Here is a 22,524-nt window from a genome sequence, read left to right as displayed (position 1 = left end):
AAGTAACTATCATTTTATATGTTGAATAAAACCACATGCAATCTATACATGATCTAAAAGGCAAATATCGCAAATATAGTCTCTTAATTGCATATGCAACATGGAGAGAAGCATGAATGTCGCAGATGTTGGAATAAAGGCAAACATATCATGGTACAATAATTTAATTTGTTACACATTTATAGCTATCGGATATTGGTGGATCCCAACTAATCATAACGATGCAATTTTCTATGTTTTTAAAGACCGAAATTAAATTGGTCAAGGCACACAATAATTTGTTGAGTTGATTATGACAATCATTCACATAATTCATCTACAAAATATGATTTCATGCATGGACTATCGACTTAATTAGTCCAACACATGAAAAGTAATTTGTAGATATATTAATTAAGAAATTAACTAAAATAGAGTACATGACAAATTAACACGAATGCTCTAAAATGTATTGTGTATTCTTGAACGATGGCATGCCATACAATATATTTTAGAGTATTCATGTTAATTCAATAAGCTTAAAATAACTTTCTTTACCTATTACTCTATTAGTATATTACCAAAATAAATAAATTTAGCATATGAGAAATTGATGGAATAAGTATCACATTCTCAATTAGTTGGTGGTAATTATTGGAAATTAATTAATTAAATTGGTTGAATAAGAAAGAAATCCCAAACGAAAAGCTGCCAGCTATGCTTAGAGTTGGGAAATTATTATTAGCAAATCAATTTTTGAATATTTATTATCATGTTTAGTGTTGGCGAATAAGTAGTATTGGAATATTGCAAAATACAATTAGCTAGAGAATGTGATTTTCGAGTTGGAAAGCTGTATTATTAATTAGATTCCATTCCTGATCACATGGCCTGCTTACTCTTCCAAATACTAACATATGATGAATTCCACACAACTGAAATTATGCATGGACATACTAGTTTCCAACTAAAATTGAGCCTATCTCCAAATATTCAATGTTTCTAATCGAATTAAAATTATGATTATTTGACTAAATTAAAGCATGTCCAGATATAGTTACTTACTACTATATTATTAAAATGCTCCTCCAAGTTTCAGCTAAATTTACCAGCTCAAAATGTTCCTTTTTTGTACATTATGGTACAAGTCCTATATAACTGGAAAGCCTAGAGGATTTTATTCATCTAAAAGAATGAAGCTATAGAATAATGTTAAGTTACATTAAATTTTACTGTAGTTTTTCAACTTATTCTCAACTAACTAATTTCACACGGATACTTCATCCATCAACAAACCAAAATTCCTATTTTGTTGAATAAAGAAGAAAATGGCCTATTATCTACAGCTTATTATGCATATAAAGCCCATTGGGCCTACAGCTCGCTTGCGGTCAAACGAGCCCAGATTTATTTTTTAAAGTAAGTGGGCTTTGTTACATAGCTCTTCCTAATTTTTGACTAGTACTCGTATAATTAGTGTTAGATCTTACAACCATACTCATATTTAATTAAAAACATATATTTTTGTATCTAGGAATATTACGTAATGAGATTCATCGCTCCACTTTTTGTGCTCTATGAAATTTCATATACCATTCTTATTTTTCCTTATTTTAATTTTAGTTTTCTTTGAATATTTCATAACAATTTCATTAACATTTTTGTTTCTTCTTTCTTCTTGGACGCAGAAACTCATGCCAGAGTTACATAGATCAGTAGTCTATAAAAATAGAATACGTAAAATAAGAAAATTATATATTTCGTGTATAGAATGGTAGTCTGTTCAAATTGACCAACTTAATTTTGTGTGTAAAAGTCTCAATTTTGAACTGCACCACTTATAGACTATAGTGAGACCGACGAATTATCATTGACTTATTCACATTAATGATAATTACAGTTTTGTACTCCACTACTAATGAAATAGTTTACCTATATATATCATCTCAATTGTAGGTGGAAAATAAGAATTGCAGCTGAAGTACGTATAAAAAGGTGTAGAAATTATTCAACTGCTATAGATTAATATTAATGTAAATGCATTAGCCAGTTAGGCAAGGATGAGTCTAATTGTTTTTTTAACACTGTTAATGAATTCATTTCATTTCTAACATTTACATGACCTTTGAGTCAATTCTATGCAACAATTAATTAAAAAAATTATAAAAAGGGCAATGTAACTTCAAGTTTAATGCATGCGTTTCTATTAATTTGATAGTTTACCTAACTTATTGTGTACGTAAAAGAAGACCAAAAGTCAAGTCACATGCCTTCTTTATTAGTACTAGCATGCAATTCAAAAAAATTTGACATTTTTATATTCTACTATCATATATTACTCCCTCCGTCCTGCATAATTCGTCTCACTTGACCGGGTACGAGTTTTAAGAAATATAATGAAAAGTGAGTTGAAAAAGTTAGTGGAATGTGGGTCCTACTTTTACATATTAGTTTTATAATACAACGTGAGTAGAAATGAGTTAGTGGAATACGAAGTCCACTGCAAAAAAACGATAAAAAGTGAAATGAACAAATTATGTGTGACGGACTGAAATGAAAAAAAATGTGACAAATTATCTGGGATGGGGGAAGTATATTATATTCTTGCTGCAATCAAGAATATATTATAGCGTTTTTATAACTGACGCGCGAGGTGTTCAAGTTCAGCATAAATGTGAAAAAAGCCTAAACCCTATTTTAACTGCTAATTAATTATTGTTATTGCTATTTGACATATTTGGCAAATTACTTCATTACATTTTATTTTATGTGAATTAATGATAATAACTGGCATTGATGACACACGCTATAAGGAATAATAAAAGATTCATAGTAGTAGAATTGCACGTATTTATAAATGTGTGCATCACCACAATTGGACTATCACCTAATTACTAGTACATTATTCGCTCAAATATAATAATCCAATTAATTTAGATATATATGGAACAATATCTGAGTTTGGTACAAATCATCATATCATAATAACTACTCCCTCCGTCCCATGTTACTCGCACTTTTCATTTTAGGCCGTAAATTTGAGATTGATTTTTTTGTGTAATTAAATTGAAATTTTAAGTGTAATGAGACATCACTTAATAAATGAGCTCTTAACTTAATCTAACATATTAATTAAATGCATTAATTCTAACTTAAACTATAAATAGTGTAAGGAGTTTGTGACGAGACGAAAAACAACAGTGCAAGTAACATGAGACGGAGGGAGTGCTATATCAGTCTTTATCTCTCATATTGGAATTTTAATATAATTGAAATGAAATGATTAGAAAATTTAGAAATGCAATACAAGAAACAAGATAGTAACTATATGTGACAAATCCCATCTTAGGTTGATATTGTTCTATAAATAACTTTCGACATCATGTTAATTCCAATTTCATTGGTGCATGTCTATGTACTTATATGTTAATAATGGTACTGTATAATTTTATGATTAGCAATACCATGATCTTGTTGATTATTTACTGTGATTCTGCACTTAATATGGAGTATTCATTTTTAGAAGATTGTATAGACAACCACGGCACATCCGATATGAAAGAAGCCTAATTCAAATTTTCATGTTCCAAGAAATAATAATAATAATAATAATAATAATAATAATAATAATAATAATAATAATAATAATAATAATAATAATTAATATTTAATATTTTGAGTTTGATGTTCATTAGGGTTTGGTTGAAATTAACTTGAAAGTGATTTAAAATGGTCTAAGGAATATTATTCGATGTTATATGGATAATAAATGTATTTTAAAAATAATACTATATGTCACATTATGAAATAGCTGAAAATTACATGTCACATTATGAAATAGCTGAAAATTAATAGTTTGTGACATAGACATACTACACCAACTGAATTAAACAATTAAACATCAACATCAATTTTCAACAAACCACCATTTCATATTCATAGTTTTGTTATTAAGATAATCACACCACAACCATATACACAAAATATTATAGTAGTACTAATTAATTATAGCATGGCGTACACAATTTTATAAACTTTTTTATTAAAACTTTTACACATTCACGCCCAAAGTTTGAGTGATTGTCGAACCGAAAACACACATTAATATAACAAGTTTCAAAAATAGATTGGGTTGAATTACTCGAAACTAAACAAGGTGACAAAAGTAAAAACAGGGTTGAATTACTCGAAACTAAACAAGGTGACAAAAGTAAAAACAATATTGAACATTTTGAATTACTCGAAACTAAACAAGGTGACAAAAGTAAAAACAATATTGAACATTTTATGTACAAAGTAGAGGGATTGAGAAGGATAAAGATGACAAATCTAGCAAATCGGTCTAATCGATCGGCAATCCATGGCCCAACCTAAACATGCAAAAACCGAACTAGACCGCCGGTTAACCGACGGTTCGGAACCGAAACCGGCATCGGTGATTCAAACGGGCCGGTTCAGGTTCGGGAATATCGTGAACCGTAACTGGCGGTTCGCCGGTTCTAAGCGGCGGTTCAACGGTACCAACGGTGGGATTCCGGCTAGGTGTGCAGAAAAATCAGCGGTTTCTGACGTAAACCACCAGTTTCCGACGGTTCAGGTGCTTTTTCAGGTGGCAGAGCATAGGTGGCAGTGTATAGGCCTGTAAACCTGCCAGAAACCGTGGACTGAACCGCCGGTTCAGGCGGTAAACCGGCCGAATTTGAAATTTGATTTTTTTTTTGTTTTTTATTTCTTCCAATTTTACTCCTATAAATACCCTACTTCCCCCATCATTTTTACTCACCCCATTCTTGTGTTAACAATGATTTCCTTCTCTCGATCTCAATTTCTCTATTCTCTCCTCATTTTCTCTAATTGCTCTAGTTGTTTACTAGTTACTACTTACTACTATATTTGTTGTGTTCGTAATTTACCATTTACTCAATTCTCCATATTTCATACTACTTTCATTTTGCACTATGTCTTCTTCTCGTGGTGGACCGGGACATGGTGATTGGGGCAAATGAATTGCCCATGATCAAAGTAGTCGTCCCTCAAAATCAAGGCGACCTAGTCGTCGAGAAGTTATGGAAGAGGTTTCCCGAGTGGCGGCTGAACGCATGCAAGTTAGTTCTAAAAATAAAATTATTTTTTCAATTCATAATTTCATAAGATTGAGTTTTTTAATTTTTTCTATGTTCCTAATTAAACTTCAACTTATATAATATTTATAGATAGAAGAAGATCATAGGACCGCCATGCTACTCGCTGAAATGCATCAAGGTGGGAGCGGGGGCGGTGGTTCCCAACAAGATGACGAGTACGACGTGTCTATATCGTCGGACTCAGACAACAATGATGATAGATCTCGTTCTCGTATTCTGTCTAGCACCGGCGGAAATGAGGACATGCCTCCTCCCCCTCCACCCACTAACACTACAAAAGCTTTGAAATCTGATATTTTTGTTAAACACTACAAGAAGGTCCCGGTGGTGATTCCAAGTCCTCATGATCCGCACTCTCAAGAAGAGACATCGGCGTTTCATGCGTATTGTAACTATTGTGATAAAGTCTACAAATTTGCGAGTGGTGAGGGATATGGCACCCTCCGTCGTCATTTGGTGACAAAGCATCTGGTAGAATGTGGCACTACCTCTACCCAAATCCAACTAAACTTCCAACTCGGTGGCTCAGGTTCGTCAGGTACGCCTCTTTTCAAATATGATAAAAAAAATTTTGCTGGCGTTATGACTAGATGAGATGCAATGAAGCATTTTCCTTTTAATGTTTATGATGACAAAAAATTTAATGTTACTATGCAAAGTGGTTTGACCGTAGCTATCAAAAAAGTAGGTCGAATGATCGTTCAATGATCTACCGTTAGACAATGTTTGGAGAAAAAAGTTGAATTATCACGTTATTTACTAAACTTGGGACACAAAGTGAACATTTGCTCAGATGTATGGACTGATTGTTTTAACCGGCATTCATACATGAGCATTACGGTTCACTTTGTTGACAATAGTTGGACTTTGAACAAACGTGTAATTGGTTTTAGAGAATTTGAGACACCACACACTGCACCCGAAATTGTTTCTTTAATTATTCAAGTTTTGAATGAATTTCAGTTATGCAGTAAGATATTTTCTATTGGTTTTGATAATGCAACTGCTAACACTGCAAGTATTAATGACTTGATTGCGGCTTGTGCTCCGGTTATTGGAGGTAAGTATTTTCATCAAATATGCATATGTCATATTTTGAATTTATGTGTACAAGATGCGCTTTGAATTATGGCAAACTGCAGTTAGCTTAATCCATCAAAAGCCACCTATTGGCAAAGCTTGGAAGAAGTATTGCCATCAAAAGAGTGTAAGATATACGAATTTTACCATGGATGTGCTCATAGATGGAATTCGACATATGATTGTCTGAATTCTACTTTGACGCATAAAGATTCTTTGTGTGATTTTTTTAGAACCTATCCCGTTTTTGATTTATATCTTTCACATAATTGTTGGGATCATAGCGTGGCTTTATTTAAATTGTTCAAATATTTAAAAAATGCAACTGTCGAATTATCGGGTGTTTATTATTGCACTGTTGTTCGTGTTTTAGAGCATTGCATGTATATATCACTTGATTTTAAAACTGCGATGAAAAATGCTTACTCTTCACCTGAATTGATGTGTGTTTTATATTATATGATTGAGAAATGGCTTAAGTATTTCAGTGAGATTCCAACGGTGTTTTTGATTGCAAAGGTCTTGGATCCAAAATGGAAATTAGACGGTACCTCCAGGATTTTAGATTTTTATTATAACAATTTGCGTTCTATTGATCTTGGTCCACTTGAAACGTTGCAATCGGATACCAGTGACGAATTCGGAGCAGACCTCTCAGAAACATTTCAAATAAACCTCCCGGATTGTCAATTATCCAACAAACCTTCGAGTTTAACTTGCGTGCTCTCTACACCGAATACGAAACCAAGTATAACAGTACCCACCAAATCAGAAGACCTCCCCCTCCTCAACAACATAACTTTGGCTTAGCATTTCAAGCCGATTATGATGACCACGACGCGCAATCCTAATTAGCCGACCTATACAGCTATAGCACCGGCGGAAGGTCGACCTTAGGTATGGTAAGTGAGTTAGATTTATATTTCGATTCACTCTTTTCCTTTGGTGATGAAGGTCTTACTCCTCCCGCCCAAATCGACGTCCTCGATTGGTGGGGGAACACAGGAGAAAGATTTTACCATACTTGCGTCAATGGCCAAGGAGATTTTTTCTATTTCGGCTTCCACTGTCGCCGTCGAGTCTGCTTTTAGTGTTGGCTCACGTGTGTTGGATGAATCAAGAAGTAAGCTCTCCGCGAAAAATATGGAAGTCTTGATGTTACTTTATGATTGGGCCAAAGGTGATGTCATAGAACAAGAAAATGATTGGGATGATCGTCAGAAGGGATCACAAGAAGAATTCACCGGGGATGAATCGTAGGCCAACTGTCAACCGCCGGCCAAGCCAAACAGGTAAGTAAGGTAAGAGAACTACGTGAGCTTTGATTCCCTAATGCAAATGAGCATTGGGGATACGTAGGCACCTCAACTTAAATTTAAAATTTAAGTTGAGGTCAAGTCCTTTTTCCTTTATTTCTTTTTTCCCATTTGTTTCTAGTTTAAAAATATGCAAATACAATTAAATAATTGTATTTGTATATACTATAGTCGATGAAGTAGATTTCTCTATAAGGCTAAATTCAGGAAACTTTTGACAATTCTACTATAATTGTTGATTGCTAGACTAAACTCAACATTTAAGGTTCAATTGCTAAATGTGTCCTCAATTTAGTTATGTAGAAAGATCTCATTCGCCGACTAAGAGTATATATACTTATAAATTTATTGTTTAGAACTTCAAGTCTTTTTTGTAATTTGTAATTAGCTTCGTTGTAGTTGTAGACTAGTAGTCTCGTTGTATTTAAATTTTTGTTTAAGACTTCAAGACTTTAATTTTTTTGTGATTTGTAATTGTTGTAACTTGTAATCTTAATAAAATTGCAACTTTCATTGTGTTTTTTTGAATTTTATTTACGCACATTTCATAGATAAACAAATAAAAAATGCAAAAAAAAAAAATTCAAACCGCCAAACCGGCCCGGAACCGTCGGTTTAGGTCAAAAACCGGTGGTTTTGAACCGCCTCGTGAACCGGCGGTTTTTTGAACCGGAACCGAAACCGAACCGCCGGTTCCGGTTCATGGTAATAATGAACCATGAACCGTCGGTTCATGAACCGGAACCGGCGGTTTCCGACCCGTGTGCATGCCTAGCCCAACCGATTAGTTTCCCGATTCGAAATCGCCTAACATTGCAACAGTTTTAATGCTCGAATCAAACATGACAATACCCCTTTTTGCAGATGAATCGGTCGAACCGATTATTCCGGTCTAATTTTTAAAACATTGGATTGAAAGTCAATACTAGACTTAGTGCTCACCAAAAAGCAAATGTAGAACCAACCATATATTGATCCCGATACTAGGTCAAATTGTATCCGAAACCAAGAACTAGGCAGTCTGTTTCACATTCTAAAAAAATGAAATTGTGAACTGCTGATCAATGGATTATTCACAACATTGTCTATTTGAACTAGACTAGAACCCGAACCATCTCGGTTCAAAAACCAAAACCGCTTAGATCCTTCACGGAGCGGTTCCCTTTTTTGAGAAAGAAGAACAAGTAGGGTCTGGAAGCTAAACCGGCGGTTCTGAACCGAAACAAATAATCACGTATAGAATAAGGCAAAAAATCCGGCAGCTTCTCACATGGAAATAGAATAAGGCAAAAAATCCGGCAGCTTCTCACATGGAAAAGTCAATCTTCATTCCCCACTCACGTCACACCAATCCCCCTCTCCCTCTCTCTCTCTCTCCCGCCCTATAAATCCACCCTCTTCCCCACATCTCCACCACCACAGCCCCCTCCCAAGATCTCCCCACATTCCCACCACCTCAGCAACAAAAATGTCGTCGAAGCCAGCGAGCAAAGTGGTGCCGCCGCTCAAAGACGAGCTCGACATCGTGATCCCGACGATCCGCAACCTTGACTTCCTCGAGATGTGGAAGCCCTTCTTCGAGCAGTACCACCTCATCATCGTTCAAGACGGTGACCCCTCGAAGAAGATCCACGTGCCGGAGGGCTTCGACTACGAGCTCTACAACCGCAACGACATCAACCGGATCCTCGGCCCCAAGGCCTCCTGCATCTCCTTCAAGGACTCCGCTTGCCGCTGCTTCGGATTCCTCGTTTCTAAGAAGAAATACATCTTCACCATTGACGACGATTGCTTCGTGAGTTTTTTAACTTCTTCGTTTACTCAAATTGTGAGTTGCGGGAGATAGTTTAGGGATTGGATCTGAGTTTTGTGTGAGCGAGTTTTTCGATTTGGGGATTTGGGAAGTCAACGGTCTACCAGAATATGCGAAGAAGAAAATCTTTGTTTGTTTATACTACTACTAATTAAAATATCAAAATCCCTTCTTTAATCAATTGTAAACTAATAATAAAAAAAAATTGGGGTAGTCCCGATTTGCCATGTGCATTTTTCGAAAGCAAAGGTACAAAATGTAGTCTCTCTTTGTTTGAAATGCTTGTGATGTACTAATCAATTGCTAATATGCTATGCATTTGATGTATTGTTGTTGCTTTGTCATAGTTAGAGGAGATTTAAAAAGAAACCAATTTATTTGCTTCATCGCTTGTGATGTAATCAATCGCTAATTTGGTATACATTTGATGCAGTGTTAGTTGCTTTGTCATAGTTAGAGGAGATTAAACAAGAAACTGGCGTATTTGTTTAGTTGAATCAACTGATTGAATGTTTTTTATCAGAAATTGATTTAATATGTAAGCAAATAGTGTATCTGAATTGGAATGGATGAATATATAGGTAGCCAAGGATCCAAGTGGGGAACAGATCAATGCGTTGGCTCAACACATTCATAACCTGCTGACTCCAGCCACACCATTCTTCTTCAACACATTGTATGACCCCTACAGAGAGGGTGCGGATTTCGTCCGTGGCTACCCCTTCAGCATGAGGGAAGGAGCGCCAACTGCTGTCTCCCACGGGCTCTGGCTCAACATCCCTGACTATGACGCCCCAACCCAGCTTGTCAAGCCTCGCGAGCGCAACACTAGGTTGGATGGTCGCTCGCGTTTCTTGATAAAAAATTGTGTCTTTGATTGTTGCTAATCGTTTTCCTTCACAGGTATGTTGATGCTGTCCTGACAATTCCCAAGGGAACCCTTTTCCCTATGTGCGGGATGAACCTTGCGTTCGACAGGGAGCTCATTGGTGCTGCCATGTACTTTGGGCTCATGGGCGATGGCCAGCCGATCGGGAGATACGACGATATGTGGGCTGGCTGGTGCACTAAGGTGTTTGTTTGTTCACACTCATACACTGTGAAACCAGGAAAAAATTATATCTTGAGTAGCTGAGCTAAATGTGGAATGTGTGGCCATATTTGCAGGTGATCACTGACCATTTGGGTCTGGGGGTTAAGACGGGGATCCCGTATATCTGGCACAGCAAGGCTAGCAACCCGTTTGTGAATCTGAAGAAGGAATACAAAGGGATCTACTGGCAAGAGGATATCATCCCATTCTTCCAATCTGTCGTTCTCTCCAAGGAAAGCAAGACCGTGCAGCAATGCTATGTTGAGCTGTCGAAGCTGGTGAGAGAGAAGCTTGGCCCGATTGATCCCTACTTCCTGAAGCTGGCTGATGCTATGGTCACCTGGATTGAGGCATGGGACGAGCTAAACTCTGCTGCGGCCGCAGCCCCTGCTGCTGCTGCTGATGCTGCCAAGAAGGATGCTTCTTCTTCTACCAAGAAGAAGTAGAGAGGGATAGAGATTACTTCTTAAATTATTTCACTCACTTCCAACTCTCCACATTTTTACTTGCATTCTATGTCTGTTTTGTTTTCATATTTGTATTCTAGAAGTTGAGTTATCTCTTTCCACAGCATAGTGATCATAAATTACACCATCTATTGGTTATAAAACTTTATACTACTGCATTTGAGCTTCAATATACACGTGCTTTCCCCCCTCTTATTTCCTAAGTCCCTCACAAGAAAACATGAATGAACCACAAAAAAAGCTTAAGATTGCTCTTTTTTTTTCATCAAATTGCATCTTGTTTGGTGTTAAGGTGAAGATACAATCTCCCACGAACAAATTTACTAAGTTCAAAATTCATCAAGAAAGATATAGGAAACATAATTGAAACTACTACTAAGCAACAATTATGCAACACTAAACAAATTCAATTCAATAACAACTACACCAACATGAATGTGTCATATCATGTAGGGACTAAAATAAAGTCCTCAACATTGTTTCCATTGCAGCTGATGCAAAAGAGCACAAGTGCCAAAACAATCAAGACTAGACCTAAACTAGCCTTCACCACCCTCCGGCCACCACCCTTTTCCTTCGGCCTCCCACCGCCTCCTCCCTTGACAGCCACTTCCACCACCCTCTTCTCCTCCGGGAACGAACAAGATTCGCTAGAATCACAAGACTCCCTTCTTCGTCTCCTCTCCCCACCACGGTCAGAGGATTCCTCGGCCGCTGCGAAAAGCTGCCTCCCTTTAAATCTACCACTGACAATGGCAGCCCTTCTATCCATGAGTATTTCCTCAACTTCATCACTGCAATTCTTGATCACCCTCAAAGCAGGCTCTCTGTGCTGAAGATGAGACATGAGGCTTCGTGGTGAGGTTTGGAAGAGATGATCAAAAGAGGTTATTGTTGAAGAAGATGAAGAACGTTGGAGTCTTGATGTTTCTTGAGATTTCCAAATGGATTCGAGTTCGTTCAACTGTTGGATTAATGCTTGGTTCTTTGCATCGACTTCGGATTCTTCCACTTTTCTTGATCTTTTGGTGGTGGGGTTTGCCATGTTTCTTTCTTCTTTTCGTTTCCTTTTTGGTTTGATTAATGGATTTGTTTGAACTGCCCACGCCCTTGGATCTCTCCTCCTCGAATTTGAACTTTAGATAACTGCTTATATCCTTTTTTAAATTGGTAATTGCGATAATTTGGGTGGTCATATCTCAACGTAACAATAAGCTATTAGTTTGCTTTTTTGTTTTTTAAATGATTATGTTTGTTTACTCTCATCATTCATTTTGAATTGATTAGATACGATTTTGAACTTTGGAGAAGAGAAAGTTGGTTCCAAGGAATATTTCTTTAGGGGAGAAAAATAGAAAATTAAGTACTCCATCTTTCTTCTATTTTATTTTGTGTTATTAGGGAATATGTTTTTGTGATGAAAAACGGGAAGAGGGCACAATTACAATGTAGTACTCAACAAGAAAAACTTAATCTAGTAAAATTATAACCAAAATTAGTATAGGGAGCCAACACTGAGTTCTGATTCAAAATTAGTAAAGTATAAGTAAGATAACGAGAAAAAATTATTGAAAGTAATGTTAATAGTGAGTAACACCACCTCCTTAGAAATAAAAGCTTATAAAAAATAGAAGATACTCCTTCTGTTCCAAGGAAGATGACCTCTTCGTGAGACGACACGAGATTTTATGCATACTTATTTTAAAGTTTTATAAAAGAGAGAGAAAGTTGTTGTATGTTTAAAACTAGGAAAAATGAATAAAATAAGTGAGATAAAGGGTGTTTGAGGGTTTAAAAGTATTAGAGATGCAAAAAGTAAGAGAGGGAAAAGGTTGTTAGATGTTTAAAATTATGAGAGATGAATAAAATATGAAAGGGAAAAGATAATTGAGTATTTTAATTATTTCATAAATAAGAGAGGGGTCATCTTAGTTGGGACAGACGAAAAAGGAAAGTGGTTAATTTTCGGTGGGACAGAGGGAGTACTTAATTTTTGTGAATGTCCAAAAATGAAAAATAGGACCATTAACATCTTCTCGTCGTTTTTGTGAATGTCCAAAAATGAAAAATAGGACTATTAACATCTTCTCGTCGTTGCCACCAATGGCTGCCTTAGTGCCTTTTTTAGCGTGTTGCCTCCTTTGGTGCATCCCGTTGCTTTCAGCCGCGGGCTTCCTCTCCCTCTATCGTCACACACCCTTTACTGATGTCATCGGCTCATCGCCCAAGACAACTACTCGCTATTGGTTAAAACCCTAGCCACCACTCCTACCCCGGGGCGGATACCGGGGTCGCACTAATAAGGCCATCCGCAACGCTATCACTTATCCGTCCCTTAACCGTCCATTAAATTACTATTCATGGGCTCCAATATACTTTTTTACTCAATCTCTTAACTAAGAGACTGAACCTGCAACCCTCCATCTATTATCCGTCCCTTTAATTACTATTCATTCAATTTCATTTATTATTTTTATTTCTAACAAATTCAATTAATAAGAATACACTTCATTAAAAATAAAATAAAACTACAACATAAAATAAAAATACAACTTAGAATTCAAAAAAATAAAAAAAACACATAATTAAAATCCGAAAAAATAAAAATTACATAATTTAAAATACAATTTTATAGAAAAAAAACTATTCCGCCGGCGAATCATCCCCCGAAGGTGGTGGAGGTGCACTGAAGCCATCTGGAGGCGGAATACCAAGTTGTCTTACCATAAACTCAATTCCGGCAAGATAGGCTTGGTATTGGGGAGACGTCATGCGGGAAGTGTCAGCCATTGTGGCGGTCATGTACATGGACATTAGGGAGTTCGAGGGTGCCCCCGAGCCCGAGCCCGCCTGGCTTGAATCGGCTCGGCCCCTCTTCCCTCTAGCCGCCTTCGCCGTATTTCTCCCTTGCAGTCGACGGCGCCCACGGGAGGACCCCCCGGCATGTTCTGCCGTGCCCTCAACCTCCTGCGAGGCAAACTCTTGTGCGGCGCTGCCTGAACCGCCCTCACTAGACGAGTATTGGCCACCTGCGTGTGCTTCCTGCGCTTCGAGGTCGAGCCCGAGCTGGACCGAACACCGCCGACCCACCTTTCATCATCTTTGACGACCTCCCAAACATCGACATATTTGAATTGTTTGGCGGTGTCGTCGTAGTATACTCGCAAAGCCGACCTCAGAATGTCGGCTCCCGTGGCTCCGCTTTGGTAATGAGCCGCTTCACTCTTGTAGATGGCGCAGAATTTTTTGACCTCTTTGTCGACTCGGTCAAAGTGAGCGCGGCACATCTTATATGTGCGGCGGCGGGACTCCTTCGGCTTAATCTCGTGGTAGGCCTCGGTGACCTTTTCCCAGAAGCACTTCCGGGGTTGTTGATTCCCGACGATGGGATCGTACGAGACGCTGATCCAGGCGTTGTACACCGCCAGCGTTTCTTTGGGGCTGTACGGATGCCGGCCTAGATCCTCCTCCTCCTCCTCGTCCGCCTCCGCCCTGGAGCTTCCACCGCCTCGGACTCTTCCCCCGACTCGGCCTCCTCCACCGCCTCGGCTTCCTCCTCCGCCTCGGCCTTCTTCCGGAGTGGGTTCAACGGAATAATCCCCCCGAATCTGGGATAATCCCTGCGAATACCTCGGGGCGGAGGGACGGGCGTATGCATCCACATCAAAATGGGGTGGTTGGTACCCCCGGTGTCGACAAACCCTGGGTGCCCGGCGTCGACGAACCGGATCCACCACCTAGGACATTGTACATGCCCCCCAGTCGCCGAACGCGTTGATGTCGAACCCGCCGGAGCCGCCACCGCCAAAGTTTCCGTCGCCGGATATTTTTTGATGAGAGGTTAGATGAAAATTGGAGAGGAAATGGAGATGATTTGGGAAGAATAGATGTGTATTTGTGTGTGAAATGAGGATGAATTATGAGTATTTATAGAGTAAAAAAATAAAATATAAATAAATAAAGAAAAAACGGTAATATAAAAGGTAATATTACCATTTTTAATTTTTTTTAATTCGGATTTTAAAAAAATGATTTATTGCGTCAGCGTGATGATGCCCACTCGCGAGTGGGCGTCACGCATGGCGCCGGAGCGCGCCACGTCGCCCTGGCGCGTGGCGAGACGTCTCACCATCCGTCACGGCGGGACGGAACGTGTGGCGGGCTGGGGACGAGACGGGGCACTGCAACGCATCACGCCGCCGTCTCGTCCCTTAGTGACGTATTACGGGCCACCCGGCATGACGCGTTGCGGGTGGCCTAACAACTCAAACCGCGCATACACAATTTGCCACCCTATTCTAAAATGAAAAGGACTCTACAAGTTAAAAATGATAGGATTTGTATATTTAACTTAAAATTTTACATTTTAAATTTTTAATAGATTTTGTATGTTTCAATTAGGGGTGGGTCGGTACGGTATACCGTACCGACCGTGCCATACCGCATACCATACCGGAAATTACGGTATGACAAAATTTCATACCGATACCATACCGAATTTTCGGTATACCGGAATTCCGGTATACCGAAAATTCGGTATGATAATTTTTTATACCGTTACCATACCGTTATTGCGGTATACCGTACCGTGTTTCGGTATACCGTTAAAAACGGTATACCGAAACACGGTACGGTATACCGTAATAACTTTAACGGTATACCAAAACACGGTACGGTATACCGTAATAACGGTATGGTAACGGTAACGGTATACCGGAAATAATTACTAATATAATAAAATTAATTTTTAGATAATCTTATTATTATCATTATCATTATTATTATTATTAATTCTTTTTATAATTTAATAATGTATAACCTGGGTATAATATTCATAAAATTACTATGCAATGAAAAAATAAAACAAGAGCTACACTATATAATTATTAATATACTTAGTTTAATCTATACGTATATAATCTTTCATATTGTTATTTTAATTTATAGTTTCAACTAACAAACTGAAGTTATTCTTACACTTTTATTTGTCTAGATTATTTTTGCATATATATTGTATATATTTGAGAAAACCAATAATTTGCGTGTGAGATGATCGAAAATAATTGCAAAATATGATTACAAATTAAAATATACAAGTATTAAATATTTTTATACTACTCCTATACATGGAATGTACATAAACTATTCATATAATTTAATTGTGTGTGGTTATATAGATAGTTCCAATAGTTTATACATCTAATTGGAATTAGGGATATATGTATTTCCATTTGTCACAATTTTATTGATATGGCATACCAAGTAGGATTGCCAAGTTGGTATTCCTTGACCATGGAATTTTTTGTCAAGATAAAGATATGTGGATCAAATATTTAGGGATAATTAAATTTTTTTTATGTCGATCTACTTCAATATAAATCCAAATTGAAATTTAAATAGGACCTTTTATTTCATTATAATTAGCTAAACAAAACTGAAGTTATTCTTAAACTTTTATTTGTCTAGATTAATTTTGCATATATATTGTATATATTTGAGAAAACCAATAATTTGCGTGTGAGATGATCGAAAATAATTGCAAAATATGATTACAAATTAAAATATACAAGTATTAAATATTTTTATACTACTCCTATACATGGAATGTACATAAACTATTCATATAATTTAATTGTGTGTGGTTATATAGATTGTTCCAATAGTTAATTCATCCTTCAATTTAAGTAGTAGTATATAAAATACGATAACATACAATGAATTAAACACTAATTAAACGATTTGATTCATTTTCAGCTGCACATATTTTTAATTGAAATTTTATGAAATGGGACGAAGAATAAAACAGTTTTTAATTACTTTGTATATTTGGAATATGACATTACACAAAGAATCATATACTAAATGGTGTGAGTTAATACAAATTCTTTCAAATGTGCTTTGTTGAAACATATTCTCGAATCCCGATATCGTATTTCCAATCTTCTTTCGGTGTTATGTGTTATTGTGTTTATTATATTTATTAGGATGAGTTGATAAAAAAATAATTGTGAATTTGTTTGAATAAATTATCATTTGAATGTTTAATTTTATTGTATTAATCAATGTATTAATTTTTTTAAATATAATATATATATATATATATATATATATATATATATATATTACAACATATTTAATATTAATATATATATATATATATATAATAATCTATCGGTATACCGGTATACCGCGGTATACCGAATATTCGGTATATACCGCAGATTCGGTATACCGCAGTATACCGGTATACCGTGGATTCGGTATACCACGGTATACCGCGGTATAGCAAAATTGATACCGTTACCGTACCGAAACACTACGGTACGGTATCATACCGTACCGGAAACTGCGGTATACCGAAAAATCGGTATTTTCGGTATTTTTCCGGTACGGTAAGTCCGGTATTTCGGTATTTCGGTATAATTTCCCACCCCTAGTTTCAATAGACACATTTGAAATTTTGATTTAAAGAAACCATCTCACGAATTTCCCCTTGTATCCGCCCTATACAATTTTGAACCCTCGCTATTGCTATTTCTATTTCTATCAATCCCTTCTTCCATCACTGATGAAAATGCCGAAAGGGAAGGACGAATCAGGAAGCAGAAGCCCAAATAATATGCCTTCGATCGACGATTTAGGCGACGATCTCATGCAAAACATTCTCAGTCGCTTACCGGCGCTATCCTTTGCATCCGCGGCCTGCGTTAACCGCTCCTGGAGCTCCGTCTGCCACCGCGTTCTCTCCGTTCCCAAGCTCCGCTCCGCCGTTTCTTTTAACCCTACCCTTGAGGTTCGTAATTGCTCATAAATCTTTGTATTATTTCCTTTGCCACTTCCCCAATTAATAAGTGATCTTGCATTACAGAATGTCTGGTTTCTATGAATTATGGAAAATTAAAGATTTTATCCTTGGAATTTAGGCTTACAATAGGTCTAGAATTTGCTGTAATGATATTGGAAGTTCACTTAGTTCGACATATCAATATTTAATGACATGAAAGAAGCTGATAAGGATCACCAGATTAACTCAGCCTATGTCTTGTGTGGAAGTCCCTGGTTCAATAATATTAAGTTCGAGACATCGTTGGCGTATATCTATGTTTTATTTTCGTAAATCTTGATTATGGTGTTTGCAACTGTTTAAGGACAACGAGAACTATGAACAAAAGGAACTATGGTGTGAGAAGTTCATAGACTTTTAGCTAAGCTAATTTGGTGTTGTTTACCCCATCAATTTAATCATCTCCATTACAATTTATTCACATGTTATGGTTGTAGAATGCTGTGAATGAGGTTATGGACAAGGTCTTACATGAACCAATTCGACCTCATTTCGTGATGGCCTCTATTGGTCCCTACGTTTGCTTGGAAGCGGCTTTCAAACTGGTATGACCCGTCACTCTAGTCTTAAATATGTAGATGTTTAGGGGAGTTAATCTGCCTATTTTTACTGACTAGATAACTAAAAAAGTTATTTTTTGCAGATTGAAGGGAAATTTGGTTCCGGTATTCCTATAATTGTAAATGTGTGTGAGGGTGTTATTGGCAAGGATGTGCTCACAGATCAGTTTGTAGAGGTAAAAAAAAACCATAAAACTAAATCCTTTACATTCTACGAGATTTTTTGTCAAAATAGGTTTTCTCTCAAATGAAATTGCTATTTTATGCAATATCGCTTCTTTGTTTTTTCAATTGTCAGATTAGGTGCCTTCATATTTGATATGGATATGGAAATGATTGGCTTTCTTTTATTAGTTCTAGTTTTTAGTTGTTCGGTTTTGTTCTAGTTTCAATGGGAAATAACAGAGGAGGAGGATGGTGGTGCCGAGTTGCTCGAGCAAAAGGGGGGCATTTCATTGACAATTGGATTTTTACCAGGACTAAAGGCCCATATAATTCCTCTGTTGTTCAGAATCAAGGTAAATATAGCTATCTCCACCTAAATTATTTAATGACAAATATGTCCAAAATGAATATAGCAGAGGCGGACCCACGAAGGGGCATGGGGGATCCATGGGACCCCCACCCATTACGATGTAACTATATATTCAATATTCATACAGAAGTTAATAAAGTGTAATGTAGCGCAGATGGTTTCCAATATGGCTTGCGTACAGGAGGTCCCGTGTTCGAATCTTAACTTTGCTTATTTGATTTCTACATCTGTTTTGAATCTGTGTATTTTCTCACATTAGGTCTTAGATTTGTGCGCTTTTTTTTCTAAATCTATTTTGATTCTTTGGATTTTTTTCCCATCTTATTTGATTTTTAATTTATTTGTGTTTTTTTATTATTACTACTATATTAGTAGGTTTTCTAAAAGCTAGATTAATTAATTTATCTTGTAATCAAATTTATTCTTGTTTTTTTTCTCACATTAGTAATTTTGTGCAATTTTTTTTATTTTGTCATTTGTATAAATATTATTATTGCAAAATCACAAAATAATATTCTTTATAATCTATAAACAAAAATAAAATTCTTTAACTCTACAATTATGCATATATATCATATAATATTAGTAAATTTAATTTTAAAGTTATACTACTTTCATTTTAAAATATTTATATTTTCAATTATTTCGACACTAACATTAGCATTATATGTATCTTTAATTTATACTGCTTATTCTCAAATTATTTATATCTCATTATCCATTTATATCTTAGCTATGTATTGTTCAAGTCATAATTGTTTTTGTCGTGATTGATACCAAAAATATACTACTATATAACAATTGTTAATAGTAGTTTGGATCCCCCAGTATAATAATCCTGCGTCCGCCACTGGAATATAGGGATAAACTTCACTCTGCTATTGATAAATATGTCTAAAATGCTTACAATGTTACTTGTTAGGGACCTCACGGCATTCTTATTGACGACTTTGTGATGGATATCAGAGAAGCTACATCAACTGTCTCATCTCCTGCATCTCCTGCTGGAATAATATTGTTTTCTGTGAGTTGAAGTTCTGAACTTTTCATTTGTTCATCTATTCGCTTCTGACTGGTGCTTCTAAATGATACTATATGTTTTCCCAGTACAAATGTTAACGTGTGCTTAAATTATTTAAGTTATCTAGCTTGGTGCAAGACTGCAAGCTGTTTGGACCTCTCCTTTCAATATATTACTATTTAATTTCCTTTCAAGTATCGTATCATGGTGTCAGCAAAAATGCATGGTAGCAGAAACACGTGCCAAAAGAAAACTGGCCACTTTTACTAGATTCAAAATAGGAAGTGAAGTAAAGATAGATGCATGCAGTAGGCATAAATTTTTATAACATTATAAGGTCAGATACATTGTTATGTACTTCGATAGATAATGCAATGTGTGTCTGACATTAGAACTATTTGATGTGTTAGGATCGAGAAACAGACATCAATCCAGTTCTTCAAACACTTGGTGAGTAACCTGTGACTAGATGTTCTTGCACACTCATTTTTTTATGATATACATCTGTATTTGAATCAGAATGCAAATAGTGAAATAAAGTGCATCAATGTGTATTAAATATAAGATTCTAAATTTCTGGAAACTTGACTTTTGATGTTTCAACCTAATCACAGTGTATAAGTTACACCTTTTTGTTGGTTGTTGTTCTTAGAATATGCCTTTTCTGAGGATACATTCATTGTTGGTGACGGAGGCTGTCAATTTCTGTATAGAAGTGATAGTGGAAACACCATTACCAATCAGAAAAACTCTGGTTGTGCTGCAGTTGCCCTAGTATTTGCAAGGGATGCTAACAAACCGTTGGGTGAGTTCATCCCTCATTTTTCCCTGTGAGAATTTTTTTATCAAGAATCTCAAAAACTAGAAATCAGTTTTCAATACCACAACTGTTTGTTTGTGTTACTATTTGCAGATATTGGAGAAACTAAATTCCATGTCAGGTTATCAACTGGCGTATCACCAATTGGTCCCACCTACAGAGCTGCTTCTGTTAAATGTCGGAAAAGTTCTACCTGGCTCACTGCATCTAGAGAAATGGTTCGTGGGCATCTTGATGGCCAAGCAATTTTAGAAGAAATTTATGATGAGGTATCTGTTGTCTACTCTCAACCTTGCCACTATGCTGTTATTTTGTTCCTCAATTGAGAAGTTACTAAATATTGAAAGAAGCGTAAACTAAATTAATTTTAGTACTTTTGTGCGGCTGGTAAAGTTAGATAGAAACTGGAATCTCCTTTCATAATATTGATTTTCTCTTTTTCTTTCTTTCTTTCTTTCTGGAGGTAATAGCTTTTCTTTTGCTAGTTAACTGTTGTTGTAACTATCTTTCCTCACCCCTGTTGCTCTTAGTAGATGCTACACAGATTGTGTTTTCTTGTCTGGATTAAGTTTTGGATTAATCCTCTATGATATAATTTCTTCTTTGAAGCAGCAGGAAATCAGTTATCTGTCAAAATTTTCATAACTTATTCCTTATTTATTCTTTTGTTTTACATAATTGTGCAGCTAGGAAATCGTATACAGTATCCAGCTTTCTATATTGGAGTAACCAAAAGAAGAAAATGCTCAGTTGGGATGGAAATCGTTAGACGGATGCAATTTCTTGAATTCCATGAAGTGCGGGGGTAATACACAATTCTATTCTATTGTCCCCATCTTTTTATAATTTCTCTGTCCAAATTATAGGTTCGACTTACTTGGAGCGAAGTACTATTACTCGTAGAAATTAGGGATGCCGAATGAATACTGCTTTTTTACAAAGTTAATTTTCGTGTGTGAATTTTTAAAGGCAAAGGTCTAAGTCACCTCTCCCTCTCTTTACTAAATTTCCCAAGTGATCTTATTTTCTCAAGTCCATGGATGTTATGCTTTAGCACGAAGTGCATTCTTTGATTTGAATATTGAAAAGTCTGTATACTTGTCGTATTCAGTTGTGGATAAATTTAATTTACTTTTTTCCAGAGGGGATGAAGAATATCTGATTGTGAATTCTGTTGGTATCAAAACTGGAGACTCCTTCCGCTTTTATATCTCAGATTCTGGAGCTGCCTTGTCATCTTGCACCAAAGTTTCAAATAACCTCAGGCATCTAGATTGCGACTGCGGAAACAACCACATGAATGATGTTGATCACTGTGACAAAAGTAACGTGTTTGGTGGCATTATTTTTACTTGTTGTGGCCGGGGTGAATCATTCTTTGGAGTCCATGGTATTGATAGCTCACCTTTTCTGAAGAACTTTCCTGGGGTTGCTTTCGGGGGTACTTACTGTGCTGGGGAAATTTGCCGTGGGGATTTGAACTTGTATGAACAAGATAACGAAGAAGGTGATCTTGTTCACTGCGGTCAGCATGTCTACAGTACCGTTTACTTGGTCATGTCCTACTCTCCGCCACCACCACAACATTAGATCATCGGGTCTTGACTAGATCTAGATGGTTGCGGCGTAGGTGGAAGGTATGTAGATTTCCTAGAGCTTTCAATCTTCTGAGGTCCATATAAGAGAATTATGACTCACAGGTCTACTGTATGTAAAATCTAAACATTTCATCTTTTTGTGTGGAAAGACAAACCATTCTCTAATTTATTTCTCAGTTTTATTATATTTTCATGCTTAATTATTGTTATGTCCGTGTATCTATACTATATCATCTTTATATTTCTGTGGTTAA

General features: G+C 36.5%; 2 protein-coding genes across 2 annotated transcripts; both read left to right on the top strand.

The window, feature by feature from the left end:
• The first annotated feature begins 8,854 nt into the window (after positions 1-8,854).
• Positions 8,855-11,087, top strand: LOC121760317 (UDP-arabinopyranose mutase 1-like). Its single transcript, XM_042155992.1, has 4 exons — positions 8,855-9,314; positions 9,914-10,164; positions 10,236-10,404; positions 10,500-11,087. Exons 1-4 carry the CDS (start codon positions 8,988-8,990, stop codon positions 10,869-10,871), a joined length of 1,119 nt encoding a protein of 372 aa, XP_042011926.1. The 5' UTR covers positions 8,855-8,987; the 3' UTR covers positions 10,872-11,087.
• Positions 11,088-17,383: 6,296 nt separating this feature from the next.
• On the top strand, positions 17,384-22,455 carry LOC121761359 (F-box/LRR-repeat protein At5g63520-like). Its single transcript, XM_042157015.1, has 10 exons — positions 17,384-17,685; positions 18,174-18,281; positions 18,380-18,472; positions 18,683-18,814; positions 19,754-19,855; positions 20,263-20,302; positions 20,505-20,657; positions 20,766-20,941; positions 21,359-21,477; positions 21,815-22,455. Exons 1-10 carry the CDS (start codon positions 17,461-17,463, stop codon positions 22,260-22,262), a joined length of 1,596 nt encoding a protein of 531 aa, XP_042012949.1. The 5' UTR covers positions 17,384-17,460; the 3' UTR covers positions 22,263-22,455.
• Positions 22,456-22,524: the final 69 nt, after the last annotated feature.

Source organism: Salvia splendens, chromosome 13, assembly GCF_004379255.2.
Source record: "Salvia splendens isolate huo1 chromosome 13, SspV2, whole genome shotgun sequence".
Lineage (NCBI taxonomy): Eukaryota > Viridiplantae > Streptophyta > Magnoliopsida > Lamiales > Lamiaceae > Salvia > Salvia splendens.
Note: the sequence above shows the minus strand (reverse complement) of the source record. Positions and strands in the feature narration are given on the sequence as shown.

What these genes read in the sequence shown, in the direction of transcription:
- LOC121760317 (XM_042155992.1), top strand. Translation starts at nt 8,988, where the DNA reads ATGTCGTCGAAGCCAGCGAGCAAAGTGGTGCCGCCGCTCAAAGACGAG. An exon ending in CCTCGCGAGCGCAACACTAG is followed by an intron (nt 10,165 to 10,235) that starts GTTGGATGGTCG and finishes TTTCCTTCACAG; the next exon opens with GTATGTTGATGCTGTCCTGA. An exon ending in GGGCTGGCTGGTGCACTAAG is followed by an intron (nt 10,405 to 10,499) that starts GTGTTTGTTTGT and finishes CCATATTTGCAG; the next exon opens with GTGATCACTGACCATTTGGG.
- LOC121761359 (XM_042157015.1), top strand. Translation starts at nt 17,461, where the DNA reads ATGAAAATGCCGAAAGGGAAGGACGAATCAGGAAGCAGAAGCCCAAAT. An exon ending in TGGAAGCGGCTTTCAAACTG is followed by an intron (nt 18,282 to 18,379) that starts GTATGACCCGTC and finishes TATTTTTTGCAG; the next exon opens with ATTGAAGGGAAATTTGGTTC. An exon ending in CTGGAATAATATTGTTTTCT is followed by an intron (nt 19,856 to 20,262) that starts GTGAGTTGAAGT and finishes TTGATGTGTTAG; the next exon opens with GATCGAGAAACAGACATCAA.